Source organism: Dipteris shenzhenensis, chromosome 11 (assembly GCF_047967505.1).
Source record: "Dipteris shenzhenensis isolate YYH24624 ecotype China chromosome 11, Dip_SZ_1.0, whole genome shotgun sequence".
In the NCBI taxonomy this organism is placed as follows: domain Eukaryota; kingdom Viridiplantae; phylum Streptophyta; class Polypodiopsida; order Gleicheniales; family Dipteridaceae; genus Dipteris; species Dipteris shenzhenensis.
In genome coordinates, this window is record NC_141606.1 from 45,185,203 (window position 1) to 45,210,802 (window position 25,600).

The 25,600-nt window shown below is 44.0% G+C and overlaps 2 protein-coding genes across 4 annotated transcripts in view; one reads left to right on the plus strand and one right to left on the minus strand.

Annotated features, from left to right (window-relative positions):
• Positions 1-2,061: 2,061 nt before the first annotated feature.
• The window catches only part of LOC147897071 (uncharacterized), a 60,570-nt gene continuing 37,031 nt past the window's right edge, over positions 2,062-25,600 (plus strand). The window contains exons 1-2 of one of the 3 annotated variants that reach the window (XM_087381724.1): positions 2,062-2,182; positions 2,659-3,292. In XM_087381724.1, coding sequence (XP_087237850.1) covers positions 2,706-3,292 — 587 coding nt within the window. In that variant the 5' untranslated portion in view covers positions 2,062-2,182; positions 2,659-2,705. The other 2 variants (XM_087381725.1, XM_087381726.1) reach the window with 2 other exon arrangements.
• Positions 24,299-25,216, minus strand: LOC147897072 (uncharacterized). The gene is made up of 2 exons (XM_087381874.1): positions 24,919-25,216; positions 24,299-24,781 (listed from the first exon to the last, which is right to left on the minus strand). The coding sequence occupies exons 1-2, from the start codon at positions 25,099-25,101 to the stop codon at positions 24,299-24,301; spliced, it is 666 nt and encodes a 221-aa protein (XP_087238000.1). The 5' UTR covers positions 25,102-25,216.

Below are 25,600 nucleotides of genomic sequence, written 5' to 3' on the forward strand. Positions count from 1 at the left end.
ACCACATACAAAAATTCTATAAACCTCCCCCCCCCTCTCTCTCTCTCTCCCTCTCTCACAAAAACACAAAAGCGCGCACACACACACACACACACACACACACACACACACACACACTCTCTCTCTCTCTCTCTCACACACATATAATCTCTCTCTCTCACACACTATAATCTCTCTTTCACACACACATATAATCTGTCCCTCTTTCACCCTTTGTCTCACACACTATAATCTCTCTCTCACACACACATATAATCTGTCCCTCTTTCACCCAAAGGAAACGTGCATGCATTAAATTTGAAGCATTTAAGGGCATATTTTTAATTTAATGCCCTTTACATCCTTTAAAATATCCATTTATAGAAGTAAGCTTGTGAAATAATAATATTACTTTCTTTCTTTTCTGACTCACCCACCCAACTCACCCACCCGGTTGAGGCTTTTGAGGAGATGCCGCCCTGCCTCTACTCCCTTAGGAATTCGAATGAGGGCCATCGCCTAGGTAGGCTAGCAGCCCTTCCACTGGGCTGCCGCGGCTTCCTCAAGAAGATTAGTTTTAGCACCACCTTGTTTACAATGTTTCAATGGAGATTCAGATTTATGTTTTCCGCCTCTTCAAAGAAGGGCGTGGTAAAGTCTTATTGTATCTTCCTCAAGAAGATTACTTTTAGCACCACCTTGTTTACAATGTTTCAATGGAGATTCAGATTTATGTTTTCCGCCTTTATCTTGTAATGTTTGAAATATTGTATTAGAATCTTTTCATTTAAAGAATGTCTTTTCAAAGAAGGGCGTGGTAAAGTCTTCTTGCCAAAAAGGACCTATCCGACATTTTTATTTTTATCTATTTATTTTTTGTAAAGCTCACTCTTGTCTCACCAAAGAAACTACTCCTAGTAGCATTCGTGCTCTCTCTCAAAACCACATACAAAAATTCTATAAACCTCCCCCCCCCCTCTCTCTCTCTCTCCCTCTCACAAAAACACAAAAGCGCACACACACACACACACACACACACACACACACACACACACACAAACACACACTCTCTCTCTCTCACACATATAATCTCTCTCTCTCACACACTATAATCTCTCTCTCACACACACATATAATCTGTCCCTCTTTCACCCAAAGGAAATGTGCATGCATTAAATTTGAAACAACAGGAGGAGGAGGATCGAGGTTGGATCGAACCTAAGGAGATGGAGCCAGCCGCAGGAGGTGGAGCTCGATCGAACCGCTGCTGCTGGTGGACGCTGGAGCTGGAGGTGGCTGGAGGATAGCCAAGCACTCGCACTACGTGGAGGAGCTGGCGGTGGAAGGCGATGGAGCTGGAGGTGGCTGGAGGTCGCACGTCGTGGAGGAGCTGGAGGAGCTGCAGGCGGCGAAGGAAGCTGGCGGTGGAAGCTGTAGAAGACGCAGGTGGCGATGGAGCTCGACGTGGCTGGAGGTCGCACGACGTGGAGGAGCTACAAGGAGCTGGAGGTAGCTGGAGACGCAGGAGACGGAGGACACGAAGGAAACGAAGGCTCGCGCAGGACGTCGAAGGAAACGAAGGCGTTGACGAAGAAACGCAGGTTGACGAAGGAGCGGCGCGGCGGCGGCGACGGCGACGACTGCATTGAATCCATTGAAGGCGCGCCTCCCAGCTCGACGCCTCCCAACTCGTCGCCACGTGGCGCTCCCAAGCCTCCCAACTCGCCGCCACGTGGCGCTCCCACTCGTCGCCACGTGGCTATCCTCCCTCCTTCCTCCCTCCTTAATAGAATAGATAGAAGCTTCTCCACACACACACGCGCACACGCACACATGCACACACACACACCCCGGGCACATCTGCCTGTGGCCTACACTGTCGGGCATCCTGATTTGAATGCAGGCGTCTAGCATAGGGGGAGCAAATGCGCAACCGCAGTGCTCCGCAAAGGTGCTCAAAGCTAGTAGTTCTCGGATGGGACTAGACATGCACAGGTTAAGTCAAAGTCCACTAGCTTAAGTCAAAGTCCACCAGTGATAATGAGATGAAGGTGTGGGGATTAAGTTAATCTTTCCCGGCAAATCACAACATTATTGTATAATGAAGATATTGATAAGAAGGCTTATCGTTGCAGTTCATGTTCTTGAACTTGGACTTGGCGTGCTCTTGAACTGAAAGCTCCATCGTGTCTTTGCCTGCCCGGTATGCTGTGCTTGAGCATTCTTCTCCTTCGATTGTCTTGTTGTTGGATCTTTGTCACGATCTGGCAGGGTTTAGTGAAGCCAGCAGGTTGGGTTTCATCACGGCACCATGTAGATCGCAGCTAGGATGTGCGGGGAGGGGGCGGGGAGAGCTAGGAAGCTACGGTACTTGTAAAGAAGCATGCGGGTAGTAGAGACGGAAGGGGCTCTGCGGGCGTATCTGTTTGTGGGAAGCAAGTGAGGAGCAAGGCATTACACAGAGAGAGAGAGAGAGAGAGAGAGAGAGGGGGGGGGGGGGAGGGGGGGGAGGCCGGGGGCTAGCGTTGTTCACAGTGCATGGACTGAAAGACTCATGCCCAGAACGGAATGCATGCGAGGGTTCTTCACGTTCGTAACCACTTCTTGGTCTGCATGTTTCCTTTCTTTTCTGCATCGAACTCGTCGTTCATTTCTCACAAGGGGTAGTCGATTTTACAGGTTCCCAAAGCAGTAATTCTCAAATACAAGCGCCCTCTCGGATCAAGATGAACCGGAAACCGGGGGACTGGGATTGCTCATCCTGCGATCATTTAAATTTCAGCTGGCGGGATTCTTGCCAGCGGTGTGGTGACCCAAGACCAGCAGGTGGATTTGGCGGTAGATTGGATGACATAGGTGAATATGGAAGTTTTAGCAAAAGGGGGGCATCCTTCGGTTTTGGATCTGGTTACAAAAGTGGAGGGGGTCGCTCAGGGGGTGATTACGGGGGAAGCTATCGAGGCGACAGTGATTACAGGGGAAGTTATGGAGGTGGTGGTGATTATGGGAGGAACTACGGTGGAAGTTTTGGGTTTGGAGGGTCTGAAGTCAGGCCTGGCGATTGGTATTGTCATGAGAGCAGCTGTGGTGCTCACAACTTTGCAAGCAGGAGCAGCTGCTTCAAGTGTGGAGCAGCTAAGGATGAAGGCGTAGATGGTAGGATTGGTAGCTACGATTCAGGAAGGGGTGGCGGCTATGACTCAGGAAGCAGAGGTTCAAGAGGAAGCTTTGGTTTTGGATCCTCCTATAACTCTGGAGGGGGAGGTGGAGGTGGGCGTTCGGGATGGAAGTCAGGAGATTGGATTTGTGGCAGGTATGGTTAAATTGCGAGAATAAATCTCTGCGCAATGGAAAAACAGACTTAAGCAGCTAAGCTAGTTTCTGCAATTCACACAGCTTCGCTGAAACAAGTCTCTCTTCCTAACGGAAGAATTGGAAAAAAGGAAAAAATCTATTTCTCTATCGTCGTCAGATTTGTAGTCTTCTGCACTTTGTTTCACATATTGACGCTGGACAGATCATCGTAGGAAATTTTTGTGGTATGCTGTAATCTGCGCTGTGCCTATTTGTATTTCAATCTTTGGCTTTGTTTCTATGCATATTCCAAGAAATCCAACGCTTTGGTTTTGGCTTGAAGTTCTTATTCTTTGCAGAATTGCTGAGCCGGTTGCAATTTGGTCTCCTGGGTATTTGTGGTTTTGCTCACGACAATTTTATTGATATGTCAACTTTAGTTCTTCTTACACTCACGGCACAATCTAGCTTTCAAACTGGAGATATGTCAACTTTAGTTCTTATTTCACTTACGGCACAATCTAGCTTTCAAACTGGAACTTGAATCTCGAGATTGAAAGCTCGCAAAACACAAGTCTCTGAAAAAAAATGTAGAGTTCATCAATAAGACACCATGAGACGCTAATGTATAGAGCAACTTAGTCCCTTACTCAAGGTCGTTGTTCATGTGTAGGTTATTGGCCCATTCTGAGACAGATTAATGTATATCTCATAAATGAATGCTAGAATATACATGTTGTAGGGTCAAGAGATGCTATTGGATGTTGCAGTTGGAAAGATTTCATGGCTTTAGATCTGTGTTCTCTTACTCTTGAGCATGGACGCCATCCTTTTCTGGAGTTCTATCTTACATCCCTAGATCACTGAGGTTGAAAACAACAATTTCTTCCTCGTAGCTCGCTGAGGGTTGGCTAGTGGAAACAGAGTGGATACGGTTTTAAGATGTTGAAGGGTTAAGGATGGCCAGGGTTGAACTCCTATCCTTTCGGGGATCAAGGAAATTTTATTCAGTTGTCCATAGGCGAGCAGTCGTAATTAGTATGAGTGTTTTGAGTCTATTAATTGCTAATCATACAAAACTGTTGAGTCATGAAACATGCTCTGCTTATTTGCTGCTGAGTTTTGTGGGATGTGTGAAGTACATCCAATCTGGTATACGTATCTGAAATGCAGCATGCACTGTAGTTCAGGATTGATGCAACCCAGATAACAAAAGCAAGTTATAGGAGTGCTGAATTGAAGTGAATGTATGCTGAATGAGGAGAAACTACTCCTAATGCTATGGGGAAGAGGCCCTACTCCCAAAATGCCAAGGCTCACACTTATATAGCCATGGGTGTCTTGGCCTGAGCTGTAGGCTTGGCTTCAACTCCTGCTTCCTTTTGTTCCTTTCCCAGTTTTTGTGTATTTTGTGACACCATGCACAAAGTTGGGGGCGAATTGAAATCCTGGTGCATATTGTATGTAGGTACTATTAGATGATGCAGTTGAAGGCCTTTATGGCTTTTAATGTAGCAGCATAATGGATTGTTCTCTTGTTCTTGAGTATAGACGCCATCATTTTCTGGATGCTACCGTACACCCCTAGGCTGAGTGACACATCCCAGCACTCCTGAAACCCCTGATCTGCAAAATAACCACACACAACATCAGAACTGAGCAGGCTGCTCACCACCCAACCGTGACATCTACGGGATGTGATCCCGAATCAGAAGATGTCCCCCCGAGCCACGAGCTGAGCTACCAGCACGAACTCCCAACCAGATCCAAACCAGCCTGGTGTCCCATACCACCAGGTGGCGCTGTGAAGCCCTGGATCTGCCACTGGGCCTTGGGCTACGCTAAGATGCAGGCGCGTGTCCGCGACACAATCCAGGATCAGACCTAGCACCTGGGAACGAGACTTGCTCCCAACTGCACACTGAGAACTGAACCCCCTGGGCCTCTTTTATAGACTCGGGCCCCGGCGCCAAAAATAGCGAAGACCTATAAATAGTTCGTACCCTTGCCACTCAACCCGAGAATCAAGCCTGCCTAGCTCTAAGCCTCCCCAGGCTAACCTGAGCTAGTTCTGTGTACCTAGTACACGTCAGATACCGATCCGTGCACATGACATACTCCCCCTCCTCTAAGAACTCACTCCTGAGTTCGCTAAGAAATCCGGAAATGTTCTTTGGAGGTTTTGTAATGTCTCCCATGTTGCATCCTCCTCAACACGGTCCTTCCACTTAATCTTGTATTCCGTGATAGTACGATTTCGAATCTGTCTTTCACGAAATTCAAGAATAGATTCAGGTTCGTGAGGAATAAAAGTCAAATCTGTAACTTCTATAATCTCATGAGGAGAAACAAGTTGATCATTTGTACCCAATACTTCTTTCAGTCTACTGACATGAAAGACTGGATGTACTTTAACATCAGGAGGCAATTCTAGTCGATATGCAACTGGTCCAATTCTTTTAATGACCTTGAATGGGCCACAGTATCTGGGGGATAATTTCGGAACCAAACCAGTACTTAGGCTCTTGGATTCCTTAGGAATTCTCAAATATACCATCGTTCCTTCAGAGAACTCTCTAGGTGAACGATGTCTATTAGCATAAAATCTGTCCCGATCTTGGGCACTTCTAATAGACTCCTTGGCAAACTGCAACATTTCCTGCATGTCTTGCAAGAAGTTCTTAGCAGCATCATTTTGAATCCCTTTTAATCCTACCATAACTGGTGACTTAGGTTGAAACCCGTACATAAGCATAAAAGGACTATAACCTGTACTAGAATGCTTTGCACTGTTGTAAGCAAATTCAATCATGGGTAGATAATCTTCCCATGAAGACTGTCTCTTAGATACATATGCCCGAAGCATGTCTTCAACCAACTGGTTGACCTTTTCTGTACTGCCATCGGATTGTGCATGATCCGAGGAACTCATACTTAGAGTAGTTTCCAACTTCTCAAATACAAGTGTCCAGAAGTTACTTGTAAACTTTGAGTCCCTGTCACTGACTATGTCAGATGGCAAACCATACAGCTTGAACAAGTGGTCCACAAACTCGTGAGCCAACTGAACAGCTGAAATAGTTGTTCTTGTAGGTAAGAATCTAGCCATTTTTGTCTAACGGTCGACTATGACCCAAATAGAGTCATGACCCTTGCGCGTACGAGGCAAACCAGTAATAAAATCCATGGAAATACTTTCCCATTTATTACCTGGAATCTGTAATGGCTGTAATAAGCCCGCGCTCCTAAGGCGTTCAGCCTTAGTAACTTGACAAACTCGGCAACCTACCACATAGTTCTCTATAAATGCACGCATCTTAGGCCAATAAAAGGTATGCTTCACAAGAGACAGAGTCCTATGTATACCTGGATGTCCCGCACTAGGAGCATCATGACACTCCCAGAGAATCTTGGATTTTAGGTCCCGAACATCAGGCACACAAATCTTTTCATTCCGGAACAGCAAGCCGTTCCTAATCATCCACTGACCTCCCGCCGCCTGTATCCTAGGTGGCACAATTCCTGAGTCCTGGTCAACCATGGAATTCCCATCCTGGACTCTCTGCCAATAAGAACTGAAATGACTATCAGTTGCGTATAGCCCTCTCAAGGATTGAAATAGGTCTGAGGATATTTCCGTAAATGACAAAGCATTTACAAACTTAACTCGACTTAAGGCATCCGCCACACTATTCAACGAACCCTTACGATAACGTATTTCGAAATCAAAATCCTGCATTAACTCTGCCCATCTGGCTTTCCTTCCTCTCAAGTCTGATCCATCACACACATACTTAATTGACTGGTGATCAGTCAAAACAAGGAACTTTGAACCATACAAGTAGTGTCTCCATACCTTGAGAGCATACACTACTGCATAAAGTTCCTTCTCAAGTGTGGGCCAACGATACTGAGTGTCGTCTAGCTTCTTACTCTCAAAAGCTACAGGTCTGCCTTCTTGGAATAGAGCTGCCCCAATCGCATAATCACTCGCATCGGCCTCTAAAACATAAGGCCGGGTAGGATCGGGTAATGCAAGAACGGGTGCTTCCTTGATAGATAACTTCAAGGTTTCAAAAGCCTTGTTCATTGCATCATTCCAAGGGATCGGTTGAGTAGACCTGCGTCCACGACCTTTCAATATGTTGGTCAAGGGTACCGTGATTTGTGAATAATCACGGACTGACTTTCGAAGAAATACCGTAAATCCTAGGAAAGAGCGAAGTTGTTTCACAGTCTGAGGTATAGGCCAATCTAAAACCTTCTGGATACGATCCAGATCAATGCTAATACCTTTAGAAGAAATCTTGTGTCCTAAGTAAATGATCTCCTTCATAAAGAAGTCACATTTACTCATCTTGGCATAAAGCTTATGCTGTCTTAGAACAAGTAAGACAACCCGAAGGTGTCCTATATGATCCTCAAGCGTTTTACTATATACCAAGATATCATCTAAGAACACGACAACAAATTTGCCCAGATAATCTCTGAACAAATCGTTCATCATCTGCTGAAAAGTAGCAGGAGCATTGGTCAAACCAAAAGGTAATACGAGGAACTCGTAATGACCATACCTAGTCCGGAATGCGGTCCTATCTATGTGTTTAGCATAGATACGGATTTGATGATAACCCGTACGCAAGTCAATCTTAGTGAAATACTTCGCTCCGGCCAAACGGTCTATCAAATCATCAGAACGAGGTAAAGGATAGCGGTTCTTAATTGTAACTTTATTTAGTCGTTTATAATCTATACACATCCTCCAGGAAGAATCCTTCTTCTTTCTTAAGAGGACAGGTGCACCCCAAGGAGATTTACTTGGGCGGATATAGCCCATATTCAGGTAATCCTGAAGCTGGGTAGCTAACTCATCCTCCTCTACCTGGCTCATCCTATACGGTGGTACACTGATAGGTTGAGCCCCTGGGACTAAGTCTATGCGATGATCTACTGCCCTTTCTGGAGGTAAACCTTCCGGCAGTTGAGCTGGGAATACGTCCTTAAAATTATCTAACAACATTCTCAATTCTCGGTGTTCAAACACACTTAATTCATTTTTGTTAATTACCGAAACAATAAATGAAGAAAGTGGAATCAAAACACACTGATAGACATCATAATGAGAAGTGTTCAATATATTCCGAAGCTGCATCGCAGATACAATAGGCCCCTGAGAAGGGATAATCTTATCACACTGAATACAAAATTGGGTGTCTTTGTCTACAAAAGAAAGCGTATGCTCCGTCCATCTGATCTGAATATTGTGGGTTTTAAACCACTCTATCCCGATCAGCAAGTCTACATGCTCTAAATGCATAACATAACATGTGAGAGCTCCCGTGTAGGCTTGAATCCGGATGGGAAGCGCTTCAACCTTGCGATCCCAAAACTGCTTCCCGGCTGGAAGCTGCACCTCGTAGGTGTGGTTGCTAGGTACTGTGGACAGCCCCATCTTCTGCACAAATTTGTAATTAACAAAATTGTGAGAGCTGCCCGGATCAAAGAGAATGTGAACCTGTTGGTCCCTAACTTCTCCATAAACTCGGAAAAGATCATGGGAACCAAACAACGAAGTATTAAAGGTACAATTACAAGAAAGGGGGTAGGTAATGACATTTACTGAAATACCTGTCATCGTAACTTGGTTGGCTCCCTTGGCTGCGGTTCGTGGACCTGCCTGGAGCTTGGGTCCTAGCACCAATTTTTGGTTCTTCCGCTTAGGACACTCATTCTTCGTGTGGCCCCGCTCCTCGCAATAAAAACACCGACCCTCTTTCTTGAGCCTGAGAGTGCGAAGGAAACGGGCCTTACCATTCTTCGCAGGAGTTAAGCTTTTCCTGGAGGCGTTATCCGTAGACTTCGTCTCCCCAATACCAGTCGCATGCTGAAAGAACTTGCGTTTGTTCTTTCCGCTCGTCTCGGTAACTGTGGTTGCCTTGGTACCGGCCATGGTATCATCATATATGCGCGCATATGTCATGGCCTCCTGCAATGTTGTGCACTTGTTATTTTTAATCTGTAACTTATAGGAGTCTGGCAAACCATCCACGAAAAAACCTAACAAGGTTACAGGATCCATTTTAGTGGCCCTGGTTTGCAGATCCCTAAATCTTTGAAGATAAACTTCAAAAGTTAAATTTAATTTTGACATATCGAGGGCCTTGAGCTTGCCGCGATATCGTAGTCATCTTCCTTCTTCAGGAACTCCTTCCTGAAGATACCCTCAAATTCTGTCCAAGTGTCAGGCTTAGGCTGGAGTTCTTTCCACCAAAGCAAGGCTTTACCTGACATAAACCCTGCTGCTAGGTGAATCTTTTTCTCATCTGGATAGGGGTGAAATTGGAAGTGAACTTGCCACTTGTGCAACCAAGTGTCAACCACCTCCTTTGTTCTTGATTTCTGGTCACCTGGAAAGGGATCCGGAGTGATATTCGGGCCTAGCACGGAGGCCATGGCATCCACATGCGTGAGTGCCTGAACCGTGCTAGCCAGAAGAGTCAAAGTGGCTTGTATCCCTTGGAGTTGCTGTGTCAACCCCGATTGATTAGCGTTGACCTGCTCAAATTTACCATCCAGAGCAGTCGTGAACTCACTGAAGGCTTTCTTAGTGATCAGGTCGTCATAGAGACCCTGATCATCCTCTCCCACTGGAGTGTAGTCTAATTCCTGCTCCCCCATAGTGAACTCGGGATTCGGAGCATTAGACATGGCTGAATACTGATTTGATTACAAACGGAGAGAAATAAATAACTGAAACGGAACACGGAGGGAGATGGAGTAGGAGAAAACCGTCCCAGATAAATCTGTCAGAAAGAATGCTGGAATCTGGAAGACTACGAGTCCTGGTGCCTCCCCGAATCTGCAAACCGGATGCGCAGTCGACAAGAGAGGCTGTACGGACTGCTGACGTGGCCTGTACGGCTGCTGACGCAGTCCGTACGGTGGCTGCAGAAGTTGGCGCAGTCGCTGTACGGAGCAGCAGCAGGTACAAGAGCAGGCGAAACAGTCCGTACAGGCTGTACGGCTGGTGCTGTAACTGTACGGACTGGTACGGAACTTTGGGAGCTGTGCAGGGCTGACGCAAGCAAGGCGGATGCAGGGAAACTGCTCGAACAAGGCGCTGCTGAAGGGCGAGGCGGGCTGGCACAGATCTCGAGGTGACGTCTCGAATCTTGGGCTGCTGGTGGGTTGTCTAGCACCCAGCCCCCCATCTATATAGGGTGCAGGGCTGCCCGATTTGGAAGCTAGGCTTCCAAAGAAGGCTGAGCCCCTCCAGCTTTGGAGGGGTGCTTTTGCGAAAAAAGCACCTGAGCCCCTCCAACTTTGGAGGGGTGCTTTTTTCGCAAAAAAGCACCTTCCTCCTGCCCTTCCTCCTGCGCAGGCTGCACGCAGCCCTAGGCGCAGGCTGTTCGCAGCCTGTTGCGCAGGCTGTGGACAGCCTATTGCGCAGGCTGTCCTGCCGCTACTGCCTCGCCTACTGCGTCCCTTCCTAAACCCCGCATCCTCTACTCCCTGGCTGCTTATTTCCTGCCCTACTCTCCTCCCTTTCTGCTCTCCTTCTCCTCCCTCAGACTTCTCTCTGTAGCCTTCAGAAATTTCGATTCTATTTCACTCCTCTTCTTCTTCCTTTCCCAGATATTTCTTCACCCCTTCTACCCCAGGTAGACAGCAAAAACGCAGCAGGTAATCTCGAATTTTAGGGCATACCTGGAAGAGAAATCCGTCAAATTTCTCGCATCAGAAGTTCCTACCTCAGGAGTTGGCTCTGATACCAACTGACACATCCCAGCACTCCTGAAACCCCTGATCTGCAAAATAACCACACACAACATCAGAACTGAGCAGGCTGCTCACCACCCAACCGTGACATCTACGGGATGTGATCCCGAATCAGAAGATGTCCCCCCGAGCCACGAGCTGAGCTACCAGCACGAACTCCCAACCAGATCCAAACCAGCCTGGTGTCCCATACCACCAGGTGGCGCTGTGAAGCCCTGGATCTGCCACTGGGCCTTGGGCTATGCTAAGATGCAGGCGCGCGTCCGCGACACAATCCAGGATCAGACCTAGCACCTGGGAACGAGACTTGCTCCCAACTGCACACTGAGAACTGAACCCCCTGGGCCTCTTTTATAGACTCGGGCCCCGGCGCCAAAAATAGCGAAGACCTATAAATAGTTCGTACCCTTGCCACTCAACCCGAGAATCAAGCCTGCCTAGCTCTAAGCCTCCCCAGGCTAACCTGAGCTAGTTCTGTGTACCTAGTACACGTCAGATACCGATCCGTGCACATAACACTGAGGGTTGAAAACAACATTCTTTCTTGTAGCTCATTGAGGGTTGGCTAGTAGCTTTGTAGGTTTATGGAAAGAGAGTGGATATGGTTTTTGTTGGTGGTCACCTCTCTATCTGTGAGCCCCCAATGAGGAGAGCATGGGGGGGTGGTGGACCACCAAGGGTTTGGTGCCATGTGCGCAGTACGAAAGTCTGCCACATAGGCAGATCTGATAGAGAATGTAACATGGGCAGCACATAGGATGTCATATGGGCAGAAAGGACAGGATGCACGGCAAGAAGAAAAAGGCTGCCACATGGACAGCATTCAGGCTGCCATGTGGGCTGCATAGAGATTATGTCGGTGTCTGATTGGAGCAGATTGCTGGGCAGAACAGGTGGGAACAGAGGCACGAATGTCTGGGCTGAGCATACAAAACTGTTTAGTAGACAAAAATGTTCTGCTATTTGCTGCCGAGTTTGTGGGATGTGTGAAGTGCATCCAATCTAGTATTTGTATCTGAAATGTAGCATGCACCGTACTTTAGGATAAATGCAACCCAGACAACAAAAGCAAGTTACAGCTTGGGTACTGATGAGAACATAAAAGCATATGAATGCAAAGTAAGGATGCCTTCCACAATTTCAGACATTGGAGCACACGAGATGACTTGGAAAGGATGGCGGCTCTTCTGCAATTGGCTAAAAATAACATTCAAGATACCCAAGCAGAAGAAGGAAGGTACCTGGTGTTAGAAAAGTCACCGCCCCACCTATGAGCCCCCGTTTTGAGGGGACGGGGGGGCAGGAGATAATAGGGGGGTAGGGGAGCAGAGAACCTACCTGGCTGGAACTGGTGCAGCAAAGGGAAGAGCGGCGCGGTCTTCTAGGCACCTCATGGAGCAGTTTTGGGCAGGGCCTACGGACTGCATCAGCAGCCCATGTGCTGGGCACATGGGCCTATTTATAGGGCTGGCCCAAGCCAGCCAACCTGGTTGGTGGAGGCGCCCTTGAGGTCAGTGCTGCAAGCAGGGGGCCGACCCCCTGCTGGTCGGTTTTCTTCAGCCCAGCAAGGGCCTATAAAAAGCCCCCTCTCTCCCCCTTATTTCTCATCACCTGCACAGAAAGCCTTGCACAGGCAAGCGTGTAGAGGGAGAGTAGACTCAGCATCTTGACAGCTTCACTTGGCGTGTTTGTACATGCTCATCCTTTGAGCTTTTGTCTGCCCACAATTGTGGAAGAATATATCTGAGTTTCTGCTATCTCTCTCTCCGTCTCTCTGAGTATTGTATGAGCTAGTTTGGAGTGAGGTGTGGGTGATTCTATCCTCTATTTCCAACATAGTATCAGAGCAAGGTTTACAGCTCTAGATCGGAGTACCTTAGCAAGTAGGCGACTCCAATCAACACTCAGGTTTGCTCTGTGGTTAAGTTCTCCGCTGCAAATTCAGTTTACAGTTTGCTGTTCTTAATTACAGCAAGGATGGAGGACAAAGATTCTACTGTTGTCTCTTCAGCTCTTCCTTCTTCCTCTTGATTCCTCTCATTCACCATCCTAGGGAAGCTAGACGGGTTGAAGTACCAGATCTGGAAGGTGAAAATTCGGAGCCATTTAGTGGCTCGGAAGTTGTGAAAGTTGATAACGGGGGTGGAGGCAAAGCCGGAAGATTTGCTGGACTGCAAGGGGAAGATTGTCATTCCAGTAGATGGTTAAGAGCTTGAGAATTGGAAAGAGAGAGATGTTCACTTCCTGGCATTAATCATTGGGACCACGGCGGACTCTGTTCTTCCGCACATCCAGATGGATGAGATGTCTGTAGAGATGTGGGCTAACCTGAAGGATCTACTGACAAAAGTCAAGGTGGTAAGGGACCAGCTCGCGGCAGTTGGTCAGAAGGTAGACTCAAGTCATCTGGCATTGTTGACTTTACACAAGCTACCACACTGAGAGTGTCGTGACTACGGTCATTGTAGGACAGAGGACCAAGCCTCTCACCTTCGAGGAGCTTGGTCCTTTACTATTATAGGAAGAGACTCAGAAAAAATTATTTACTCAATCGGATGAGGAGGCTCTCGTGGCAAGGGACAAGCCTGACAAGGGTAAGTTCAAAGATTCCAAGAACAAAAGCAAGACCGAGGATGCATAGAAAAAGAGGCAGATGAAGTGCTTCTACTGTGAGAAGCTTGGTCATTTTGCTAAAGAGTGTCGCAAGAAGAAAGCGGATCTCAAGAAGTCATCGTCTAAGTCCAAGGAGGAGCCAAAGATCGAATCAACAAATGTTACGATCGGCGCTCTCTTCATCATACGCTTATGCAGTCAGTGAAGGAGAGGAAGGTTGGTATGTGGACAGTGGAGCTTCAAAACACACGTCCAACAAGGAGTGGTTCAAAACCATGGAAGGTATGCATCTCGATTCTAAGGTCACTGTGGGGGATAACCGGTCATGTCTTGTGAAGGGTGTCGGTAGAATGGAAGTGAAGGGTGTCGGTAGAATTCCATTCATCACGACTCCAGAAAACGAGTTGATTTTCGATGTATTGTATATACCGAATTTGTGTAAGAACCTATTGTCTATGAGTCAGATGGATAAGCACAATATGTTGGTCTTATTCGACAACGGCAAAGTCATTATTACATCTAAGGCAAATGGATAGGTGGTGCATGGGCTATATATTCTCAACACTCTGTTGATGCACGAGGATCATGGCAGATCCAAATTGTGGCATGAGCGGTTCGGTCACGTTAACTATGGCACTCTCGTCAAGATGAAAAAGATAAAGATGATCTTCCATCGATTGCAGGCAATGATCGTGTTTGCAGAGCTTGCGTGGAAGGCAAGTAACACAGGGACAAGTTTGCATAGGAGGCTGTTGAGATATGGAGCTCCACTCGTGATATATCAGGGTGATCATTGTGCATTTATGTCACCGACTTGTTAGTTGCAGATGTGGTTGGTACACCGTCCATGAATAATAGCTGGACGACAGTTATCTTTATGTACTCTAGTTAGTGGCTCAATTAGTATGTCACCTAGGTTAGCTGAGTTTGGTTTGAGATCCACATATAGGGTTCATCTATTCCTTTTGTACTAAGAGAGTTCTTTTGGTTTTCACAACTAAGAAAAGGAAAACTGTTTTCAGCTTCCACCTTTGTGTGTATTCTCTCATTGTGTATGTGAGAAAGCTGCAAGTGAGACTCCTTACTTCTCTCTCACTCTTTTCACATGGTATCAGAGCTTGGTTCATGGTAAGGAGCTCAAGAAAGCAAACTAAGTTCGCGGTGTCTTGGTAAGAGGATCAGTGTTGCTTTTCTTTTTGGAGTTTGGGATCAAATCTTTGCAGGTAGTACAGCTGAAAAGTGCAAGAGTGCATTGTCTGTAAGAGTGCATTGTCTCAGATTGGGATATTATTTTTTTGATTCGAGGTCATTTCGAGATCCGTTTTGGTGGCGGAAGTTTTTTGCAGGCACTCAAAAAGGTGTCCTGTTTTGATCATTATTTTGGGCATGCTATCGGGTTTGATGGCGTATATTATTAAATGCAATGACCTTTGATGAGCCATATATATCTATGTACAGAGATATTGGAAGTGACAGAATCATTCTTATTGCATGTTGATGTAAAATCGTCACTAGGAAGTTTTGATGGCGGAAGTTTTTTGTAGGCATTCCAAAAGGTATCTTGTTTTTGTTGTGTGACTATTATTCTGCAGGTCGGTGAAAAGTTACCGCAGAAATTGCATCGTATGCCTATGCGCATAGATATTGGAAGTGACAGAATCATTCTTATTGCATGTTGATGCAAAATCGTCACTAGAAAGTGATTGTGTGGTTAAGCACCACTTTCATGAGTTTTGCAGATTTGTCCTTGTGAGGCAGAAGTTGTGTTTTTTGCAGTGACAGAATATTTTTGCAGTGTTCTGTAATGGCGTTTGATGCTCTTTCACAGATAGTCACTGAAAAGCTTGACAAGAACAACTTTCAAGCATAGAAGTTTAGAATGATGAATTTTCTTAAGGGAAAATATTATTGGGAGTTCATTACTGGAGCTGAATAAGAACCAGTTATTCTTAATATTTTCAACCAATAGGAGTTGCAGGCATTTAAAGGATGGCATAAGAGAGCCAGAAAAGTTATATACTGGTTGTTTATCAGTATTTCAGATTTTATGATTGTGCATATTCAGGATGCAAGCACGTCGAAGGAGGCGTGGAATACTTTGACAAAAATATACAGCACAAATAAAAAAATGCAGCTCAAGCAAGAGTTGCATAATGTGCAAAGAAAATATGAGCATCAATGACTACCACACAAAGGTGAAGAAGATTGCAGATGCACTTACTTTCATTGGGTCGCCAGTGGAAGATGATGATTTAGTTTCTGTGACCTTGAATGGTTTCGGAAAAGATTATGCACAATTTTGGACATCCATTACCGTTTCAGACATCTATTACCATTCGTGAGAATTTTTTTAATTTTGGGGAGTTGATTGCTCTTCTAATTTCTAAAGAGCAGAGAAATGGTAGTGCATATTCTTCAGAAGGAACTTCAAAAGAAGCTGTTTTTTACTCCAATATTGGAAGAGGTATAGGTAGAGATAAAGCAGGCCGATCCGGAGGCCGTGGCAGAAATCAGAATATGCAGTAAATTTAAGAAAATCAGTCCTATGGAGGAGGACGTGGTAACCTTAGAGGCAGGGGGAGCCAAAGAGGTGGTGGATGACGGAGAGGTCAAAATGTAAACAGTAATGTTGAATGTTACTATTGTGGTAAAATGGGTCATATGGTTAAAGACTGCTACAAAAAATAGAATGACATTATGAATGAAAAATTACACAGGTAATTATGCATCCTCTAATAGATAGGGTGATGACAGAAATGAGCATTTGTTTATGGTGCAGCACATGATCAATTCTGTGACAAGTGCAGAAGAAAGCAATGATATGTGATATGTTGACTCAAGTGCGTCAAATCATGACAGGTCATGTAGAATGGATGCAGGATGCAAGAAAAATGAAAAGATCAAGATTTGTGGATGCTGGTGATGATAGTGCACATCCTATTGTGCAGATTGGTAAAATTTCTTTGTCTATGTCGGATGGAAAAAAAAAACCTTTTTGATGTATTTCACGTCGCGAATATCATTAAGAACCTGGTTTCTGTTGGTCAAATGGTCAAGCAGGTCAAATTTAATCCTCATGGATGCTTTGTTGAGGATATGAAAAATAAAGGTCGCTTGATAGCAAAAGGGAAGAAGAAGGGCAGGATGTTTACGTTGGATGCGGACATGCTTAAATTGAGTGCAACAATGTTTGCACATAGGATTGGTGTAGTTGCAGATATTGATATCTGGCATAAACGCATTGATCATGTTAATGTACAATGACTTAAATTAATATAGGTTCAAAATATTGTTGCAGGATTGCCTAAGTTCAAGGTTGCAGAGATGCATAAGGTATGTGAAGCCTGTCATTTCTTAGACATGTTCAAGAGAGTAAGAGGCCATTGGAATTAATCCACTCTGATGTGTGGACTACTAAAGTTGCATCTATTGGAGGTTGTCATTATTTTGTCACTTTTATTGATGACTACAGCAAAAAAGTTTGGGTGTATTTTATGAAAAAGAAAAGTGAAGTGTTTGGGTATTTCAAGGCTTTTAAAGCTATGGTTGAAAAAGAAACAGACTTGCAAATAAAATGCTTAAGGTCAGATAAAATGGGAGAGTATCTCTTAAATGAGTTTGCAAGGTTTCTGTAGGAGCATGGCATAAAGCAACAATATTCATGCAATCATACCCCACAGTAAAATGAACTTGTAGAAAGGAAAAACATGCATACTGAAGAGGTATCTCGTGCCATGCTCAACGAAAAAGACTTGTCAGATTATTATTGGGTTAAAGCAGTTACTACAGCAGTCTACATAATGAACATGACTCCCACTGTAGCAATACATGACATGACATGACATCAGAGGAGAGGTATACTGATAGGAAATCAGATATTTCTCATTTGAAAGTTTTTGGTTGCATTGTCTATGTTCATGTGTCAGATGAGTTAAGATTCAAGTTGGATCCAAAAGCTCAGAAGTGCATCTTTATTGGTTATTCTCTGTAGCAGGAAGGGTATAGATGCTATAACTCATCTACTCGTAAGTTTAAAGTGAGTAAAAATATTTTTGATGAGATGAGCAGTTGATATAAATCAGTAAATATGATTGATGATGTAGATGCATAAAATGGTAATGTTGCACTGAATTCACAGCAGCAATCACAAAATATTAGTGGACTTGTGTCCTCTAGCAATGATTCACATACTTCGTCATGGACAGGCAGATTGAGATCATGAGAATCTCCTCAAAGTAATGCAGATAGTGATATGGAAGTATCACGAAAGGAAAAAAAGAAAGTAGATCAGTCCATGGTTGATGTGAATGCAGGTCACTCTTATATGGATGGTGAATCTAATGGCTTGGAACATAGTCTTGATGATGAGTTGGGTATTCCTTTTGTTGTTACACCTGGAGTAAGGAAGACAAGGGATGTTTTGAGAGCACATGGTAGTGAGCCTATTTTGCCTAGGTCTACTAGAGTTAAGTATCCTGTGGATAGGCTAATATGATGGATTTACAGCCATTCACTATGCCTTTATGGTCAAAATGATACATGAACCTGAATCCATTTCTTTTGAGCAAGCGATGGGAAAAGAAAAATGAGAGAGAGCCATGGATGAAGAAATGGATGCTTTGGAAGTAAATGCTACATGGGAATTGGTGCCTTTGCTTAAAGACAAGAATGCAATTGACTGCAAGTGGGTTTATAAGGTGAAACACAATGCAAATGGTTCTGTGAGCAGATACAAGGTAAGATTAATTGTCAAGGGTATGCACAGACATATGACATCGATAATGAATAAACATTCAGTCTGGTTGCAAGGATGGCAACTGTAAGAGCGGTCATTGCTATGGCTGCATGAAAGGAATGGTCTTTACATCAGATGGATGTAAAGAATGCTTTCTTACATGGTGATTTACAAGAAGAGGTCTATATGGAACAGCCACCAGGTTATGTACATGCTGTTCATCCTGAGTTTGTTTGTAGATTGAAGAAAGTCTTGTATGGCTTGAAGCAAGCACCCAGAGCATGGTTTGACAAGATAGGACAATATCTTATCACTATTGACTTTTAGGTTTTTAAGGCAAATTTCTCACTTTATGTGAGAAAATCAGAGAAAGGTATTGTGCTGCTTGTCATTTATGTTGATTTGATCATTAGAGGTGATAGTGATGAAGATATCCTTTATGTGAAAATACTATTGAAGCAGAAGTTTGAGATGAAGGATTTGGGAGAGCTGAGTTACTTCTTGGGCTTTGAGGTGATTAGATCCACAAGTGGGATATGGCTCTTGCAGAGGTAGTATGGATTGGACATGCTGTCCAAATATGGGATGACAGGTTGTAAGCCTATTTCAATTCCTTTGGAGTAGAATGTGAAGTTGAGCGCAGATGCATGTGAGCTTTTGGAAGATCCTACTATGTACATACGCATAGTAGGAAGTTTGATATATATAACTATTATCAGGTCAGATTTGAGCTATGTTGTTAGGTTGGTAAGTCAGTTTATGAAGGCTCCAAAGAAATTGCATTTGGATGCGGTTAGATGCATACTGAGGTATGTGAAGCCCATATTGCAGTATGGACTATTTTATGAGACTGGGGTTCAGATACAGTTGCATGGATACACTGATGTTGATTGGGTTGGTAGTATTTCTGATAGACGATCTACCAGTGGATGTGTTTTTTTAAAGTGCTGCATTTACTTAGAGCAACAAGAAACAGCCTACAGTTGCCTTGTCGAGCACAGAGGCTGAATACAGGGGTGCAGTAATGGTTGCATGTGAGGTAGCTTGGTTGCATAAGCTACTTTATGATATGCATCAGTCTATAGATGGGTCAATTGTCATTTATTGTGACAACATTAGCAGTATACGCTTGGCAAATAACCCAGTCTATCATGTTATAACTAAGCACATTCAGGTGCATTATCACTATGTACGAGAGAATGTTTTAGTAGTTTTTATTGATGTAAATTATGTCAGCACAGAGGATCAGGTAGCTGACATTCACGAAGGCATTGGGTGCAGAGAAGTTGCGTAAGTTCAGAGACCTGCTTGGTGTGCAGGAATTGAGATTGAGCTCGAGGGGGAGTGTTGAGATATCGAGCTCCACTCGTGATATGCCAAGGTGACCGTTGTGCATTTATGTCACCAACATGTTAGTTGCAGATGAAATTGGTAGACCGTCCATGAATAATAGCTGGATGACAGCTATCTTTATGTACTCTAGTTAGTGGCTTCGTTAGTATGCCACTTAGGTTAGCTGAGTTTGGTTTGAGACCCACTGAAACCGGCTTCTAATCACTCAGAGGGCAGTGGAACTAAACCTTTAATTACTTCAGCACTTATTTACAGCTCACAAAGCATATATCACAATCATTAACCATTGCATGATCACCATTTGGCATTTACCAATTTGTTCACAAATAAAACCACTGAAAAAGGGAGGAGGCTACTTGTCTATGTTTGTTGAGCAGGGGCATTCTGCACCCGATTCGCCTCAAAGACTGTGGCGCCTATTTCGGTATTTCTTTATATTTCATAGTGAAACGATTACAAGTTGCATCTGGGAGACCTTCCCTGTAACTGAGCACGCAGCCCTAATTCACTAAGCCTTCGCAAGGCTTTCAAGCATAGAACACCATCACATGGGCAGAGCTGAGCACTTCTTTTGCTGGTCGAATATGCAAAAGTGGCTTTTTCTGGACCTTTTTGCTTCTACCGCCTCCTGGGTCTCTCCTCTTGCAAAGCTACAGCTTTCTGTTGAATTTCGAGTGGTCCCACGCGCTGGTTGACTGATTTTTCTCAGTTTTGGAGGACTTTCCGGCGATGAAACTTCTCCAAAACCTTCTCAATGCATTCCTCTCTGAAGCACGCTTCTTTTGAGCCCAAGAACTCCCATTTCTTCGCAACAGAAGTGCTTCTTTTCGCATTTTTCAGTGGAATTCTTCCAACAACCACTCTTTTAATTCCTTGGATTCGCCTTTGGGCCTAGGGATTAATTACGCTTATGTGCTAGGCACCATGCTGCGTTTAATTACACATTATTAAGCCCATGCTTGGACTTTTAAAACCAAAGTTGTCACGGTCTTGTAGTACATTAAAGTACTTAGAATTTCACGCCCCCATGACATACTCCTCTTGAAACAGCAAACCACAGTTTGCTGCACCAAAACATAGGAGTGAGCATGAAATATAGCATAAAAGAGTATACAAGAAAGCCGCAGCTATAGTATACAGAGACAGTGAAAATATGGCTAGGAGAGGCATGCATCCATCCATATACACTGCTCAAAATCTATGTGATCCTCGACGATTAATAGTCAAGATGCATCAATATCATGAAGTCTCACAGCAGAAATACTGTCAGCTCAGTATCTCGGATGAAACATACAGTGTCATCAAGCGACCTCATGAAATGACTGTGAGCCCGTCTGTACTGAGGGAGTGGAGGTGCTACCCCTCTCTCGAACACCAGGTAATGCTCCAGACGCTCGCTCTGCTGAACTACCTGTAGGAGCCCGGACCGCAGCCGGCTCTGCTTGGAAAGCATTAAGGTAAAGCTGCAATATCCCAGGTGAATCTACCAGTTCACCTTCCTCCATCCATTTCGCTTCAAGTGATGGGTAATTTTGAAATTTTACCAAGTAGCGAATGATAACTTTACCCTTGAGCTTTCTATCTCTGTGTGTCAGAATCTGCTCTGGGACCAGAAGTTGAACCTGTTCTTCCACTTCAGGTTGCACCTCATCAGGTAAATCCTCATGAATATCTCCATGATATTGCTTTAACAAGCTCACATGAAAGGCATTATGTATCTTCTAATGCAGAGGCAACTTCAGTCTGTAAGCTACCTCGTTTATCTTTTCAGAAACATGGAAAGGACCATAGTAATGCATGTCCAGCTTTGTGTACAACCTTTCCTTGCCTTTCTTATTTTTCAGCCTTGCCTTCTGAAAACGCAGCAAAACCCAATCACCTTCTGTGAATACCAATTCCCTGCGGTGCTTATTTGCTGCTCTTTTCTGCTTGTCTTGACTTCTTTGCAAGGCATATTTGATCTTCTTGTAAGCCTCTTCAAGGCTTTCCACAAAACGATCAGCTTCGAAGATTTTCTCTTTTGTATGGAAAATGGGAGGTATCTTCCTGGCACCTTCCACTATTTCAAAAGGTGCTTTACTTGTGGATGTGTGCACCGTATTATTGTAAGCATATTCCAGCAAAGGCAAATAATGCTCCCATTTGCTTTTGTGGTCTGAGACATAGCATTTAAACATATCCAAGATGGTAGAGTTTTCCTGCTCCGATTGTCCATCAGACTGAGGGTGAAAAGATGACGAAAAATTCAGCGTAGTGCCCATATTTTCAAACAGCCCTCTCCAAAAGAGACTGGTCATCCTCGGATCTCTATCACTGATTATGGAGTCAGGCATCCCATGATACTTGAAGACATGTTGCAGAAACAATTTGGCCATTTGATCTGCTGTAATTTTCTTTCTTACTGGCACAAAGTGGGCTTGTTTGCTAAACCTGTAAATTATTGTCCACAATCCATCATGTCGAGTAGGAGTACGTGGAAGATCAAACACAAAATCCATAGCTATGCTTTGCCATGGTCTATCTGGAATTGGCAAAGGGTGTAACAACCCAGGTGCCTTCTGCCTGTCAAACTTTACTTTCTGACAAACCATGCATGTTCTCACATATTCTTCCACATCTTTCCTCAAAGATGGCCAATAAAAGTATTGCTCCACTACTGTAATTGTTGCTGTAATTCCCCTATGTCCTGCATATGGAGGAGCATGACTTTCCATTATGACTTTCTGTCGCATCTTATCAGTGACACAGTGTCGTCCATGCATCAAAATGAAACCCTCTTTCAACATATAGTGATCATGCCTTTGACCATTAGAAAGCTGATCATAAATAGTTGAAAAATCAGCATCATTAACATATTGATCTTTCATCACATCTAACACATTGTTGTAAGCAATGCTCACTGCTGAAACACTGGGTTTCTTGGAGACTGCTTCAGGCTATGGTTTCCTGGAAAGTGCATCAGCCACGACATTTTTGTTACTTGGCACATGTACAATTTGAAAATGAAACATTGAGAGGAAGTTAGCCCATCTCATGTGCTTTTCGGATAATTTTCTCTGCGTGAGAAAATATCTAAGTGACTGATGATGTGTCTGCACATAAAAATCAGCTCCAAGAAGGTAATGTTTCCATGTGGTCAAAGCATGTATCACTGCTAACATTTCCTTCTCGTATGTTTGCAAGTACAATTCAGCATCTTTGAGAACTCTACTCTCATATGCAACCACTCTGCCATCCTGTATCAATGTGCCTCCTATGCTGTTCCCACATGCATCACAAGTTACAGCAAAGGGTTTTGCAAGATCTGGCAAGATAATAACGGGTTCAGAACACAACTTTTGCTTCAGCTCTTCAAAAGCTGCATTTTCCTTTGGTCCCCACCGAAACAGTATAGCTTTCTTTTGTAAAGCATGCAAGGGAGAAGCAATTTCTGCAAAGTACTTTATAAACCTCCGATAGTATGAACACAACCCAAGAAAGCTTCTGACTTCATGCAGATTTTTCAAAATTGTCCAACTCCTTATGGCCTCAACTTTTGCAGGATCCATCTTGACTCCATCCTTTGACACTATATGACCGAGAAAATGAATCTCATGCATAAAGAACTCACTTTTCTTGGTGTTTATTAATAGCTTGTGTCTTTTCAACTCTTGAAACACAGTAGTGCGGTGTTTCCTGTGCTCCTGCTCATTTTTAGAGAACACAATGATGTCATCGAAGAAAGTGCCCACAAACATTCTGTGCGCTCTAAAATTCTGTCCATCATTCTATTGAAAGTGGTAGGTGCATTAGTCAAACCAAAAGGCATCACAAGGAACTCATATAAGCCAAATGAAGTACGGAAGGCAGTCTTGTAGACATCTTCAGGCCGTATCCTTATCTGATGGTATCCACTTTTAAGGTCAATACGATTGAACATTGAGGAACCTTCCAACCGATCCAATATATCATCAATGCTTGGAATCATAGTTACCAGCCGAAACGGAAACGGAAGAAACGGAAACGGAAGAAACGGAAGAAACGGAGTTTCCGGGCTCCGCCGAAACGGAAACGGAAGAAACGGCAATATGATACAATTTATGTATAAAAATTTATTTTTTATACATAATATAATTATCAATAGAGTGCAAATCATACATAATACAAATTACAATTATCTATACTTGAAGGCTGAAGCTTCAGGCTTCAGCCTTCAAGCATCAATGCATCATTCATGGTTCATGCCTCTATGATTCTAAATTCTTGAATGATGCTTCAATAATCTGAAATCAACATGTATCATGAGTCATGACTAACAAGTTTGGCATTACAAGAATCTGAAATTTAGAAGTTTGAAGTACTTAAAGTTTAAACTTAGCACACAAGTTGAAACTTGAAACTTGAAACTTGAAACTTGAAACTTGAAAGTATTCAATGTCCAGACTCCATAGACGATCATGATTCATGGTCCACAAATTTCATGATCATGATTCATGACTCATGACTCATGAGTCATGCAAGACTCAAAATAAAAGCACTCATGGATGATATAAAAAAACAGCAGGACTATTGATCATCTGCATCATCCATGGCCTCCTCGTCATCGTCATCCTCTGCGTCCTCAGATAAGTTCGAGGCATCTGTGTCACTGTCTGAAGAAGAATCATCAACATCAGGATCAGGACCATCGGGTGCAACTGAAGTACTAGCACCATCTCCAGATGGTTGAGTGTATGATCGTGTGTGGTGTGCTGGTGCTGACAGCTCCTCATACAACATGGTGTATATGTCCAGCTCCTCCCGTGGGATATCTGGGATGACCTCCATCTTCTCCACGTCCACCTTGTCTACATTTACTTGGCGAGGTTCGGGGCAGCCGGCGGTGAACTCAAGGAGACGGAGGTTGCAATGACAAAACACCAACCGCTCCAATTGAGCCGTGCTCAATCTGTTCCTCTTCTTTGTGTGAAAGAGGGCCCAAGTGCTCCAGTTCCTCTCACAAGGACCGGAACTGCAGTCCTGTGAGAGAACACGTATAGCAAGGCGTTTCTGCCATAAGCCAATTAAGCCGAGATAAGTATCAGGAACTTGATAACTTTAAACATATTTGTAGTAGATAAAACTTCAAATTACTTAACGACTAAGCTCCAACTAGTGGCGTTGGAACTTGTCTCTTAGACTCTTACCAAAGTAGGAGTACAGTTGCCATATTTCTCCCACCAGGAGACAGGTTGCAACTGTGTCTCTCGGAGCCTAGCTGTAGGTCGACCAAAGGAGAGGCTATGATTGCGGAACAATAGAAGTTCATCCTCCAGTCTTCGTTGCATCTCCAAGTCACCACCCGTCCAATTTTGTAGATACTGTTGCATCCCCTCCTCCAACTCGTCATTCTCATATTGCTCTTGACTGCGCCAGAGCGGATGCAATACATGTGCCACCGCATGGATTGGGCGGTGGAACCAATTCCACCGCTTATTCCATATAGCACGGATGGACTCAACCCTAAATAATGCCACAAGAAATTAGAATGCATTATGCATGCAAAATTCATAGACTATAGATAATAGTAGTAAGTACATACATAATATATATCTGAAAATTCCAGGCTTCATGATAACAAATTGCCATTTAGTAACTGCAATAATTATACATATTACAAAAGTAAAAAGTCTTACTTATCAGGCGATAGGAAAGTGTTTCTGTTGAGGGCCTCTCCAATCTTGTCCATAAACTCGTACAAGAGCCCTAATGTGCTTCCCTCCATGTCTGTGATGCGAAGCACCGTGTAGATAGGATTAATCGATTTGATTAATGCCTCTGCCTCATTCCACCAAGACTCATCCATGATCATGCGAAAAAATTTGATAG